Here is a 15236-nt window from a genome sequence, read left to right on the forward strand (position 1 = left end):
GACAAGATTATTCATCCACTGTGCCTAGGCCTCATCATCAGTATTTACATATACTTCGATAGTCATAACTAATTCCCATCATTCAAAACATCATCATTTATAAAAATCATGCACAAATGCAATTTTCTTTAAATTCAAACAGACAACGTATATTATCATAAAATCTTAAAAATCCTGAATCATGATGCATGAATATTTAAAATATCATAATTTTTTTTGCTCAGGACCCTGTCTGAGCCGAAATATCACCCCGGGTGCAAATGACTATTTTGCCCTTGGAAAAACAAAAAATTATCGTTTCACTCCTGGACCTCTAAAATTGACCAGAAACTTACCAAACTCCTTAAAACATCCCAAAACATATTTAAAAGCATTCCTAGACATAAACTCGATATCAGAACATATTTAAAATCATTCCTAGATGTAAACTCGGACCACGGTACTGGTTTTAACCCGAATCAACTCGAAACTTAACCGAAATTTTCCCAACTCTTAGTCACACCCTGTAAACACTTAAATGATCTTAAAATTATTCAGACCAGACCTCTACCCCTCGGCCATAACCCATTTGTTGCTGTAAAATTTCCCACCTCTTGTTCTAACACCTATGCGTGACTATCTCCCCAAATTTTTGTCTCTAGCTCAACACCCGGTGGACCAGCTCCTGACCCACTTCTCTTGAATCACCCTAAGACCCCTCTGAACCCATGGAACCAACGGATACACCCACATGCACGAAGGACAACCCACTTGCTCGGTAATCACCTCAACCGCACCCCGACAATTCTTCTACCCTATGCTCTATTGGTTACGTGACTTGTCCCATCCATGGCCGAGCCTTCCTGGGTCGTGGCCCAGACCCACGAGGGTCTGATCCAGGGCTAAGTTCGGCCATTGCACCGCTGGACCAGGTTACACCACCGATCCTCCCACCTACGAGCCAAAATTCCAAGGAAAACCCACTCGGCCCTTTCTCTACTCGCCAAATTAGCTTCATCTCCAGCCTACTGCTCTTTTTCTTTTTCAGTGATAACAGCCCTTCCTCACACAGTACAGCAGTCCCCTTGCAACATTTCAGGGAAAACGTGAATAGTGAATAAAAGATGCATGTATAAGAACATAAACCGAGGGATTTCCATGTTTTGCTTTGGATCGAGAATTCTACAAACAAATAATCATAATACAGCATATATTTATCGTGTATGATGCAGCAACAATATAACGTGGATTGCCTTGGTAATTATTATTGGACAAACGATCAAGGACACACGGCCGAAGGGGAGAATCCTTGCTTGAAATGAAGAATGAAGACACCGAAAATCTTTGCAGCAACAATGCACGAGAATGATTGTGAGTGGAAGGGGTGGGCGGTTGAGTGGAGAGTTATTAGATCAGTGGAAATGCTTAGGGAGTAATTAAGTGCCAATTATGTTAATAATAATTAATTGATGGGCCTCAAAATTGCATTTTAAAAATTTTAAAAGAATTTTAAGTCCAATAAGCTTAAAATTAGGCTCAATAAATCCAAACACACTCCTGAAAAATATTTTGTGTTGGAAAGATTTTGAAAATATTATCTGAATCCTCAAAACGTCCCCCGATTCGATTAAATTTAGCGCACCGTTAAAAATTAAAATTCTTAGGGTAAAAATACCCAAAAATTTCCATTTTTGAAAAATCCATTTCAAAACACCTTATATTAATTTATAAAAAAAAAATCGTGTAATAAAATAATTTTCCTGAAAATTCTCCGGTTTCCGATCCTCGTTCGAGTATAAAATGCATCTAGAAACCCTAATGCATGAACTTTTAAATTTCAAGAATTAAATCCTATCATACATGAATTAAGCATAAAATGCATAAAAATAATAAACACATAATTTAAAATAAAATCCTAGATTGCAAGCATTCATGTTACATAAATTAAATTTCAAGACCATACAATCACTCACATATATCAGATACTATAACTTAAAAGATCAGTTGAGTGAGTCTTCCACAAAGATGTAAAAACTTGTATATGTAATCTTTGACACATAGACGTTAAACAAGTGTTGGCTGGAAGGTGCTGCCTTCAGTCTAGCCTATGAGTTCAGATTTAGGCAGTAGTGTAAGTCCTAAGCTGAGTGGGTTTGAACAATGTGTTGTTTAAATCAAAGTCTTCTAGTGTATCCTACCCGAGGAGGTAGAAGAGGTGACATAGAAACAGTTGAAATCTGCGAACATCAATAAACATATCTTGTGTGCTTAACTATTTAACTATCATTTTCAAACTGATTTGATCAGTTCGAGCTGTTATCAGTTCAGTTCCCACCATAACTAAACTGATATATGCAAGAACTGATACCCTTATATCAGTTAATCAATTTACACAAGTTAAAAGCTTTAAAACTGATTAGCTTTCTTAACGAATGATTATTTCGAGTATTTTCCACTTTGTTTAAAACCAAACTCGATCTAATTCATCAGTTTTTACATTTTTGGAACACGAGTTATTGCAGCTCATTGAGAATATTGTGTTTAAAGCACTCTCAGAGCTGCCCGAACCGATTCATCAAAACTCTTTTAGATTCAGCCTCCTAAACTGCTCATAGACGTCCCACTGTGGCCTTTGAGCCTGCTGAGCTAGCTCCATCAACTAAGCTATGCCCTAAGGACTCTGGTAGCAGGATTTCCTGGTGGTGGCGGTGGAAAAACCATGTTGTCCTCAAGATTACCCTCCTGTATATCATCCCTGGGTGCTCGTCTGGGAGGCATAATATCTTAACACATCCCAATACTAAACGTAACCAACATGCAAATCAATCTAGCTAGACTTGCCAAATTGGGTTAGGCCCGTCGGACCAGCCCGCCCCGCTACGGGTTGGGTTGATAAAATAGCAGCCTGTTTGGAGGCGGGCCAAATGGGTTGAGCCTGTTTGGGTTGCGGGTCAAGACGGGTCGGGACCAAACGGGGCTGGCTGGCCCGCTAAATTAAGATAAAATTTTATATTTTTAAGTTTTATATAAAAATCGGAATAATTTTCATGCACATCCATGTTTCAGAACAAATATATTGATAATTTACTCTTAGAACAAATATACATAAAGAAAATAAAAAGATAAAAATTTACAGATATACATAAAGTAAACAAAAGGGAAGAAAGTATTGTAATTTTATTCATGAATCTTAAAATAATTTTTAAGCATAGCAGTTGTTCGTGAACCCAAAAACGGTTTCATTTGAAGTCTGACGAATTGCAGTGAAATTTTGTGAACTCGACGGAGGTTGGCTAATTATGTGTGTTGTTGAAGACATAATATTTTTTAAAATTTACAAACATCTCTTTCCTCGACTTTATGTTCTCTTCCATGTCTCAATCTTCATGTTTGGTTTAAACACTTTACTTTTTATGGATTATGTTCTATGCTTTCTTAATTTTTTATTTCAATGTTTTTATGATTTTATGAAACTATTTGACTGAAATATATCTTTCTTTTATGTTTACTGCGATATTCTTTAGCATTTTTTTCTTAAAAAAAATAAGCAAGTCGGCCCGCCTAACCCACGGCCCAAGGTGGGTTGGGCCGGCCCAAGGTGGGTTGGGCCGGGTTGACCATTTAGAGGCCCGGCCCGCCCTGCCTAATGACGGGTTGCGGGCTGGCCGGTCCCGCCAACCCGTTTTGGCATGTTTAAATCTAGCTTTTAAACCATTTAACTTCAAAACATATAAACATGTACTTAAAGGTATAAATCATACAAACATGCAGGTGATATCATTAAAACATTTAAACTTACAAACTTGACGCTTTACGACTGAGCTTCTGAAGCTGGCGGTGGCATAACTCTTTACAGGAAACCTTGCCTGATACCAACTGAAACGAATCTAAACGTCTAATGAATTTTTTTTTAAAATCTAGCAATCAGCCAAAGCATATACATACGCCACTACATATAAAAATTCGAATATGCTTTTAAAAATTAAATCCGATTACCGAATAAATCACTGCAATTAAAATTCATAGAATTGAACCACCCTATGTATTTTAACCAAGCCCATTGACTAAGTTTCATAATTCGTTTTAAAACTTGGACCGGACTCTCGGTTTTAACCCGAATCAACCCGAAACTTTTCCAAATTTTAACCATGGCTTAATAGTACCTGAACAGACCTTAAGCAACCTAAATCAGACCAATTAAGACCCTCGAAGCACGCCCGGAAACCTGCTAGAGTTTTATGCAATAAACGACAAAACCCTTGCTTCAGTACCTAGCCATATGCTCGACCATAGCCCAGAGCAGACCCTTCTAGGACCAGACTGAACCCTCCTGCACTGACCTAGCCCTGGCCTGCCACCCCCTGCGTGATGGTTAACCCTAAAGCACCAAACATGGCCATCGCATGCTTCCACCATCTCGATCCAAGCCACATGCTACGACCAGCCACCCATGGACCGTCCAGAGCCTCCACCCAGACCCACCAGGATATGACCATGGTTCTGATCGGACCCATGCACGCTGACCCTCTTCCTTTACCCGATCGAGCCAAAAACGTCCCCAAAACCCTACTATCCGATCGGCCCTCTACATGACTTGATCCTGATTTGATTATACTACTTAAACACCTTCAACCTTGTTGTGGTTCGACCCCACCGAAACCTGGCATCCCCTTCAAACCATGCCATAAATGTGAGAGTCAAGTGAGGATAAAGAGAGTTTTCCATGCATAGCCCTTCCAACGTACATAACTCGGTAGATCTATCATATATAATGCAAAATCAATCAAAAATATGTAATATTGTGTGAACAATGAGAAAACGAAAGTGTAGGGCGTGTCTTTCCGTCTAAATGCTCGAAGAAATACACAAACGATGCGAGAGACGAACACCGGAGGGACGTGACAAAGTTCCTTAAGAAATCTTCTTGAAAAACCGGCTGGAAATTTTGCTCTATGTGTGTGCTGCCGTGAGAGAGTGGAGGAGGGAGCTAGGGTTTTGAGAGTAGGTTTTGAGTGAAAATAATGAGAGGAAAGGCCCAACATTCTACTATGTATAAGAGTAGCAACTTAGGCTCAGACTCCTATTAAAACAAGCCCATTAGGCCCAACAACACGCATGTAAAATATTTCGTTTTGAAAAGTTTTCAAAAATATTAGTCGATCCTTCAAAAAGTCCTTAATTTTGGTAGAAATCGATTACGGGTTTAAAATATGACTTGACATTTCGAAAATTACACATTAGTTATATCATGTATTAAATAATTAAAAATAATCATTTAATAATATTTTCCTTCACCAGTCCTCGGTCTTTGTTTCTCGTCCAATCATCGAAAAATGCTAAAAACCCTGTTTAAAAAATCAGATAAAACTTTTTACTTAAACATATAAACATGATTTTGGACTCACATTTAATGCAATTAAAATAATTTAATTAGATATTTTATCATTTTCCTATATTTACGTATAATTAGATTATATTATCACATTTTGGCTTCTTCCCAAACACAACGTTGCTGAACACCCAAAATTCACAAAATACGAAATATCTTATCATACATTGAAATGTGCTTCAAGAGACGTGATAAAACACTTGGCCTTCAAGAATATCAGTGTTAAAGAATTTTGTTTTTTTCTCTTTTGTTTTTCGTTTTTCCCCGAGGCTCATCTCGTCTCTCCGAACCCCAAAATATCCCTAGCCACATTCTTGACAAAAAATGAAGTTCCTTACAAAATCTGAACCTCTGGGCAATTATTGATGCTATATCTTTAATTTCAATCATCAGGTTTCCCACGTGACCATTATGTTAGCCAAGGTACATATATTCCACTGAGGAATACAAAAGAGGTTAGGAGAATGAGAGAAATAAAGCAAAAAGTTCGTTATTTCTTTCGTACATCCAATTTCCTCTTGCCCAAAGCATCTCGGTAGTACTCTCATACAAAGAGCTACATGGATTCAGCCAAACCAACTGAAAATAATCTTCCTCGACAACTATCATAATCTACATTTCCTCGCAGAAACGGACATGAAAAACAAAACTAACCTCCATCAGGGTCCCTACCATTTCCCAGTTTGTATCAAATCCAAATCTTACACATGCAGAAAAAGATTTCTGGCCTACCTTATATCAAATGTATATAATTCATATAAAACTAAGACGTAACATCAACTTAAAGCAGAAGGGACAGCTAAAGAAGTAAAAACTTTAGCTAATGAAATTCTTACATCATGACAATTACTGAACCCAAACCAATAAAACCTAAACAAGAACAGCCTACTTAAAGCACATCCTTCGGCACCCTTGCATGGTACTGTACAGTATCCTCTCCCAGAATAGAGGGTTTTTTGTTTGTTTGTACCCCTCACTGGTTTATATAGTCAAATTCGCTTGAAAAATTGACGTGTGCAGACTCCACCAGAATCGAGTAGAAGTAAACTATCATGAATGGCAATGAATAGTTCATTCATCGCAGCTCAAGATCCATTCACAGCCATTTCTGGTGAGGACTTTGATTGTAGCAAAGACAAGTCATCCCCACGTTGCCTATTGTCAGAAGAATCATGCAAACTATCAGAGAAGCTTCTAGAAGGAGCTTCTTCCGTATCAGTGTGGTCTTCCACTTCAACATTTTGACAATTACCAGAAGACTTAATATATCCTCTCTCTTCATGATTTGGTTCGGTAGAGTTCTTGTTCGCATCCAACTGGGAAGTGTTAAACGCGATAGTTGCTTTTTTCTTACTGGGTAGTGCTGCCTGACTAAGGGTTGAGCACAAGGCAGCGAAAACACCTTCCCTCGGTTTTAAGCTTTTTGGAGAACGTTGCAACCTTTTGGCCTCAGACTCCTCCTTTGAAACCAATTTACGTTTCAAGGGGAATTCTGTCCCTCCCTCATTTTCATTAGATGCATCTATCATTTTTCGAGCTGGCGGCCTATAATCCTCGTCATCTTCATCATCATCGTAGTCAACAAGTCCACCAGACCTTCATGCACAGGTGTACAAGTATTTAGCAAAACATTTATTTACGAAGATAAAATTTACAACTCTAGTGAAGCCATAAAGTACCTGGGCGATGGGTGGCCAGGTGCAGACCCATTAGCTACAGAAGCTTGAGTTTGGGACCGTGCTGCTCTTGTCATTTGTGCGGATGCAGAATCTTCTTCATCGCTGATTTGAATCCACATTCTCTCTCAGAAATATCAGTATTCTGAGTTCCAACATATACAGTATGCATTCTACAAAAAGACAATCATTCAGTGATAAATGCATTACAAACCTGCCCTCGTTAAAATAATCCTCCTCTTCTTTCTCCAAAGCACGCTCGTCAGTTCGTTTTCTTTGGTCTAGCAGATTGCCAGTACTTGACGTACCCACACTTTCTAGAGACTGTAAATGCATGATGTATCACAATCGCGTATGATTTTAAATTAGGTGAATCCACGGACAACATGAGAACAACTATACCTGCTCATATTTAACTTTCAGAGCTTGCATAGACGATAAACCCTCGAATTTGGCCAACTTGTCCCAGAATGTATCAACTAAATACCTGAGTAATATCTTCAAATTCTCCTGCAGAAGATATGCCTCAGAAAAATAATTGCTAGACGCAGATGGATGCATCAGTCATGCGTGCTAATGACCGGTGGGAATATAAGCCCCACCTTTCGAATATATTCAAATAGTTCGAGAACAGAAGAATTCAGAAGATTGTAACGATCCCCATTAGCAACAAATGCATCCACTATTGGTTTGAAAAGGTTATTCTTCACAAAGTGATTCATCAGATGCTCATCCTGCAACAAATCATAAACAATCACTGGTGAATTGATAGTTGAAATAAATACAGAAACACTCCAGTGACCACTCTAGTTTAGGAAGAATTAAACGAACAGACTCGTAAATTTTTTCATGAGAACCAGTCAACTTAACAAGGGAGACAGGCCGAACATGACAAGTTCAAATTCTTTTAAGTATTCCATTTGCCGATCGCACAGGGTTCTTTTATTGAGAAATATTAGGATGTCAAATTTGTCGAAGGAAATGGAAGTAAATTATAGTCATTTATGCAATCTGTGAGCAAACTTTGCACGCATGAAAGCATGAAACTAATTGATCACATATTTTGAAGGTTCATACTCTTACATAGTCAGGAAATGTTGGAAGTCAACAAGAAATAAGTAAATAATGAAAACAAATTTTCGATTAAAATAATAACATAAATGTATGCCCATAGGCTAGTAAAACTTCTTCACATAATTTTGCTCACCGAGGTAATAAAAAGTTTCAAGACAAAGCAATCTCTTTCTTCAAAACATCACTCATGAGAGTTAGAAAGGTAGAACTATTAACTTACATTCCGTGAAATAAGCGTCCTCACAAATCTAACTGCAGCAACAATAAGATACTTTTCTCTTCTTCTTGTCAGATACAAAATCTTATCGATCACATTATTAAGAAGAAAACTGCATCTATAAACAATGGCGCACAAGTTCAAAAAGAAATCTAATGTCAAATATACAACTAATAAACACACAAGGAACAGAGAAATTACTTTATTCTATATGGATGGTGCAAAACACAGAAGCATAGAAGGTCACATATACTCAATAGTATTTCAGGCTTCACATGACTCTGATTCCTAGGTCCTCCATCCGAGCCCGTGTACTTGCTGCAAATTTCCCCAGCACTCTTTGGAGGGCATGAAGATGTTATAACATCAATTATTTGTCCCAAGTGTTTCTCGTAGAAAATCTCCACAGTAGTATCTCCCTGCAACAAAATTAAATCATGTACAAGACAAGGACCACCTATATTTTAGATAAACAGATAAGGATCACAATGGAACTGAGGAGAGAGTGAGGGAGGTGAGACTGTGTTCAATGAGAATTAGGCAGTGCACCTGTGATCCAGATGTATAAGAGTCCAAGAGACTACGAAGAATCTCAACAAATTGGCAGTGCATATCATCTCCAAAATCTGTTAACATATTTTTCACCTACAAATCGAGAAGTCGCTGTAATTATTAAAGTTAACAAAAATTATTAAACATTGATTCAACTTTAAGCATTTTTCCTTTCTATAATTTTTAAAAAATTTACACTTAAAAACACAAAAGATATGTATAAAACAGTGTGAAGTACTCCCAATGAAGAGAAGTGATGATGCAATAATCAACTTAGAACGCTAATAATATTTTCCCACAAAAAAGTTATATTCACCACCTTAAAAAGAAGTGCCAAAAATTTGTATAGATTGTGAAAACCTAAAGACTAAATACTCAGTCATATAACTTACAAGAAGTCCAAAGAGAACCCCTTCCTGCTGACTCACGTAACCACGCAGAATATTTGGATCTTGATTTAGGAAAAGAACGAGGATGTCTGTTCTGCATCATCACAACAATTTACCATCAGATATTATCCAAAATAGAGACTGAATGAGAAGAGGAAAAAAACTGGCTCCTAGACTAATGATTTAATTCATCACCCAGTCAATACAAGCTTCTTGTCTACACTTTGCAAGACATCAGCAACGATATCAAATATGCCTTCAGTGACAAGATCTCTACAAGCATAAAGAAAGCACAAACAACATAGTTGAAGAAAGATGTTAGCAGAGTACAATGAAATTTTGAAAGTGTCCTAAATTAGAAACTATTTAATGGGTTTAATAAATTTCAAAAGAACAGCAAAATATTCAACTTACCTAAATAGACGAAGCTGATGGACCATTTGTAAGCTCTTACTTAAGGTACAAAATTCATGTAAGAAGTGTACCTACGCCAACATAAATATCTCAAACGAAGCTTCTTAAAGGTCCAAGGTGAGACAGGAACCACCAGGTTCTCTCTTGACCACTTAATATAATATAAATATAAACATAAAATACAGGGAAAAAAATCAAAATGATTCAGACATTCATGCATCAAGAACAAAAATCAACTTGGATGTCAATTTTGCGTCGTATCATGTATTCAGTTTCAAATAGAAATATACAAAAGTCTACAGTTTTCCCTAAATCCCTTGCTTAGGGGTTTCTGAAGACAGTAGTCTGATAATTACATTGGGGAGTTGAACAATCCCAGGAAAAATCCCCAAAATGTGTGAGTTCACCGATCGAAGAACTACACAAATTAACATTTGTAAGTGCAATAACACAGTATGCCTGTAAAATATTTTAATCCACATAGCACATACATCATTCTTGAAAATCATTTCGGCATGATAAAGACTCAATAAACTGGTTTTGCGTTTATAACTTTCGCTATTTGTCCAAATTGAGACGCAAGCTCCATTGAAAAAAAGTTTGTCATTTACAAGCCCGTAAAGATTTGAACTAATAAGTTTCCCCTCTGGTAATCTGATGTCGAAATTCATGCCCAAGGATTCAGATTTCAGAGATATCAATAATAGATTTTACACATCAAAGAATCATAGAAACTTAGGAGTTTGAGTCAAGAAGCCTGATAATAGGTTGTGAGGTTACAGCTTATTCAATGTATGTGGTCAAAGCAATTACAAAGTCCAAGAGCTATTTAAAATCATATGTTCCACCTGTTACAAACTTCTCTGCCATATGAATAGCACTTGATTCTGCCACTGAAATCAATTCATTATATTCCCAGTACAGTTAATTCATGGAACAATCTCTAATCTTTTGAGCTTTTATTTTTCAACAATCAACAGCATTAGCCCCACCACGAAAATTTTTCAAGTTATAAACACTGACATTTGAACCAACCTCAGGCACAATTTGGACCAGCATATTTTGGTAATTAAACAGAAAATATCCTATTATATGCAACTGTTTATTTCGACGAGCAACCACGGTAGAGCTATTCCAACATAAACCCATAAAGGACATAAACTCGTAACATATTGTAGCCATAATCCGCACGAGGTTCTTAAAAGATGCAAATGACAAGCAAAAACACTAACAGAGAGCATAACCTAGTCCAAGATACAAATGGCTAATTGAAATGTAAAACATATATACTAATTCTAAGCAGGCTGGATGTCAAAAAGAATTTAAAAGGTAAACTTTTGAAGGTGGAGCAAACTGGTCTCACAAGACAAATAGTTACAAGTCAAAACATCACGGTTGCCATGGTAAATGAGTGATGTCACCATTCCATGTCGTCGATTTAACATCTAATTAACATGCTAATGTTAAGATTGTTGATGTCTAGTCACACTTCAATTGTTGCCTTTGTTAATATTGCCCTGGTTTATAGGGATGTAGTTTAGGTTTGAAAATTGAATCATTCCTGTAAAGATTCACCACGTCTTTAGGTTATGTGAACGTGGTTGCACTTTGATTTACATTTCTGTGTTGTAATTCTTATATAAAGCCAATATATTATTCATCCAATAAAGTGAGCTTTTGAACCTAAAATTTTGTGTTTAGAGTTTGAGAGTACAACAAAGTGGTATCAGAGCCCGACAACAGGGGCCTGATCGAGTGCAGTTAAAAACAGCAATCTCCTACGAAGAGAGAAAGAAAGAGAGAGAAACAAAAGCTGAGAAGGAGTGAAACATGACCATCCTTAATAAGGAGAGTTTGAAGAGCATATGGGACTCCATGAGGCAAAAATACCAGGGATCAACACAAGTAAAGAGGGCTCAATAACAGGCTTTAAAAAGAGAATATCAAGTGCTGCAGATGAGAGAAGGAGAAAAGGTCGACGAGGACTTTGCTTGGACACTAACAATCGCAAACAAGATGAAAGAACATGGAGAATAAATGAGGCAGGTTGTCATTATTGAGAAAATTTTGAAATCGATGACCTCAAGATTTGATTATGTTGTATGCTTTGTGGAGGAGCCCAATGATCTGGATACGTTAACAATAGATGAACTTCAAAGTAGCCTACTTGTCCATGAGCAAAGAATGAACAGCCACAGTGGAGGAGATGAGCAGGCTTTGAAGGTCTCTTATGAAGAAAGGATAAGAGGAAAAGGCAGAGGTGGTCAAGGTACATTCCTAGGTCGTGGAAGAGGTAGGGCAGAAGGCATTCAGCAAGGCAACTGTAGAGTGCTACAAGGGCCACAAACTAGAACATATCCAATACGAGTCTTAATTGGTAGAAAGGTGCTCATTATGCCGAACTTGATGAAGAACAAGAGATGCTGCTGATGGCTCGTGTGGATCTTCACAATTGTAAGAGAAAAGAAGTGTGGTTCCTCGACTCGGGGTGAAGCAGTCACATGACTGGGATCAGGCAGTTGTTTCTCCATCTAGATCAGACTTTCAGAAAATGTTGTGAAGCTTACCAACAACTCTGAGTAAATTAGGTGATCAGTGAAGTGTTTTAAATCCCTGAGCCTAAAAAAATTTGCTTAGTTTTTTTTTTAATTGTAAACAAAAAATTTTGCAAGAAAAAGAGAACTATGTACAAAAAAGCTGATGAGAAATCCGCAAACAAAACGCAAAGAAAGAAAACTACTACACTTTCGTCACTAGCACAAAAGTTTACAATCCCCCACTACGTCTGAGATAAAAAAAAGTGGTTAAACTCTGACAACTTTGTCGTCCAACTCGCAACTCTGACTTTAAGCTTCTCCCAGACCTCATCCATAGACTCGGCTATGTCTGTGAAAATTCTTTTGTTCCGCTCCAACCAAATTAACCAAAATAGGCAACGAACTACCAAATATCATAAACTCCTAGTTCTCCTTTCGGAAAGTAAGTCTGGCTCCAAAAGAAACATGTCATGAGCCTTTCTTTGAAGGTCCATTCGAAACTCAATTCCTGCAGTACTTTTATCCAGATTCCGCTTGTGAACGAACAATGCAAAAGTAGATGGTCTTGATCCTCCCCTTTGTCCCGTCATAGGCTACACCAGTGCGGGCTTAAAGCACTGACAAGCCATCATTTTTGCAACGAATCGTAAACCAGCAATTTTCCCAAAGTCAAAGTCCACGAGAAAACTTGAACCTTATGTGGAACAAGTACAATCCAAATATTAGTGCAATACGGGAATGAAAGAAAATTGTTGATCGGAAAAAAAAGAGGCCAAGAAAGAACTAAAAGAAAAAGACCCTGAAGAATCCCTCATCCAAACCCTAAAATCCTCTCTGCCCAACTCCAAATTTACAGTATCTAGGACCCCTAATAGAGTGTTGAACTCCATAATTACGACCTCATTTAAAGCTCTTCTGAAACGCACATCCCAGTCAAAGTTGGAGTTAACCGGGAAGTCCACGACACTGATTAAGTTGCTAACAGGTTTGTTAATTGACGTGGAAATATGAAACAAATATGGAAAACGCTCTTTGATCCTCCTTTTTGTTCCTGCATAGGCTACACCAGTGCGGGCTTAAAGCACAGACATGCCATCGTTTTTGCAACGAATCATAAGTCAGCAATTTTCCCAAAGTCACAGTCCACGAGAAAACTTGAATCTTATGCAAGATAGGTATTTTCCAAATATTAGTGTAATACGAGAATAAAAGAAAATTGTTGATCGAAAAAAAAGAGTTATAGAAAGAACTAAAAGAGAAAGACCCTGAAAAATCCCCATCCAAACCCTAAAATCCTCAGTGCCCAACTCCAAATTTACAGTATCTAAGGCCCCTAATAGAGTGTTGTGTAGAAGTTTGTCATTTATTCAGTTGTAATTTATTATGCACGTGTACTTCTGTTATCTCCTTAGACTTGTTCTATGCTGTTAGTCTGTTGCGTTTTATTAGGAGTTTATTTATCAGCGTTAAGCTAAAAGGTTGTTTCAGCAGATCCTATGTTTAAGGGATCAGTTTTCCTCTTCTGTGTATATATTTTAGTCTTGTACGTTGGAATAAAGAGATAGAAGAATTTCTCTACCTTTTTCTACATGGTATCAGAGCCAGGTTCTCTAAAACCAATCTTCCATGACTAAATACGGGATGGCATTAACCAACCCTCCTTCCTCATCGGAAACCACATTCTCACATGGCAATCCCGACCATTTGTCTCCACAAATCACAAATCACAAACTCTCTGGCCAAAATTACCTTCAATGGTCACAATCAGTTATGCTCTTCATCTGTGGAAAAGGGAAGGATGATCACCTCACTGGAGATGTGGTGCGCCCAGATTCAGCCAAGGCGGAATACAAGACCTGGAAATCAGAAAACAGCATGGTTATGTCGTGGCTAATCAATTCCATGGCTCCAGAGATCGGGGAGAACTTTCTTCTCTATTCAACCGCCAAGGAGATATGGCAGGCAGCCCGAGAAACCTACTCCAGCAGCGATAACACCTCAGAGCTCTTTGAAACTGAGAGTCTCCTCCATGATCTTCGCCAAGGTGATATGATTGTTACCAACTATTTCAATTCACTAACCCGATATTGGCAACGTCTTGATCTTTTCGAGGTATATGAATGGAAATGCCCCAAAGATGAGATCCAAACAGATTGTGGAGAAGAAACGTGTCTTCAAATTTTTACTAGGTCTTAATTCGAACCTAGATGAAGTCAGAGGCAGGGTGCTCGGATCCAAGCCTCTTCCCAGTCTGCGGGAGGCCTTCTCTGAAATAAGGCGTGAAGAGAGCCGTCAGAAAGTTATGTTGAAACAGCCATCCACTACCTCGACTTCTGATTGCTCTGCTCTCGTCTCCTTTGATGCCTCCAAGGATGATATTGCCTATGCTGCTCGTGGACGACAGTCCTCTTTTGCTGATAACAGGCCTCGCCGAGGACGTCCATGGTGTGACCACTGCAAGAAACCCGGCCACAACATGGAGAACTGCTGGAAGTTACACGGAAAGCCCGCTGATTGGAAACCTCGTAATCCTCAGACTCATGACTCCCGAGCCAACAACGTGACCTCCGACAACAGTACCACCACATCAGAGCTGTTCAATAAAGAACAACTTGAGTTACTCCACAAGCTCATCCATCAGAACAATCCTCCAACAACCAGTTCTGGTACAATCAGTTCTGGAACAATGGCTCATAGAGGTAACATTACTTTTGCCTTGCATTCGCTGAATGATTTGTCCAAATACTGGATAGTCGACTCGGGAGCCTCGGATCACATGACTGGAAACCAAAAACTATTTCAGTCTCTCAGTCCATGTACCTCTACTCACACAGTTCGCATTGCTGATGGATCTAGTTCCAGAGTTGAGGCCACCGGAACTGTGCGGATATCTCCGAACATTACCTTACAATCAGTTCTTTTTGTGCCCAATCTTGATTGTAATTTGCTATCTGTGCACAAACTCAATAAAGACCTGAACTGTATAACTAAATTCTCTGCCACCTCGTG

General features: G+C 38.3%; 1 protein-coding gene across 4 annotated transcripts in view; it reads right to left on the bottom strand.

Annotated features, from left to right (window-relative positions):
- Positions 1-6035: 6035 nt before the first annotated feature.
- LOC140827946 (uncharacterized) overlaps positions 6036-15236 on the bottom strand; it is a 28391-nt gene continuing 19190 nt past the window's right edge. For 3 of the 4 annotated variants that reach the window (XM_073190909.1, XM_073190907.1, XM_073190910.1), the window contains exons 14-24: positions 9691-9761; positions 9472-9549; positions 9280-9370; positions 8885-8980; positions 8537-8754; positions 8339-8453; positions 7647-7778; positions 7447-7554; positions 7259-7368; positions 7048-7149; positions 6036-6964 (exon numbers count right to left, since the gene is read on the bottom strand). In XM_073190909.1, coding sequence (XP_073047010.1) covers positions 6454-6964; positions 7048-7149; positions 7259-7368; positions 7447-7554; positions 7647-7778; positions 8339-8453; positions 8537-8754; positions 8885-8980; positions 9280-9370; positions 9472-9549; positions 9691-9761 — 1632 coding nt within the window. In that variant the 3' untranslated portion in view covers positions 6036-6453. The remainder of the gene's footprint in view (positions 6965-7047; positions 7150-7258; positions 7369-7446; positions 7555-7646; positions 7779-8338; positions 8454-8536; positions 8755-8884; positions 8981-9279; positions 9371-9471; positions 9550-9690; positions 9762-15236) is intronic. The other variant, XM_073190908.1, reaches the window with a different exon arrangement.

Source organism: Primulina eburnea, chromosome 3 (assembly GCF_022965805.1).
Source record: "Primulina eburnea isolate SZY01 chromosome 3, ASM2296580v1, whole genome shotgun sequence".
Taxonomy (NCBI): domain Eukaryota; kingdom Viridiplantae; phylum Streptophyta; class Magnoliopsida; order Lamiales; family Gesneriaceae; genus Primulina; species Primulina eburnea.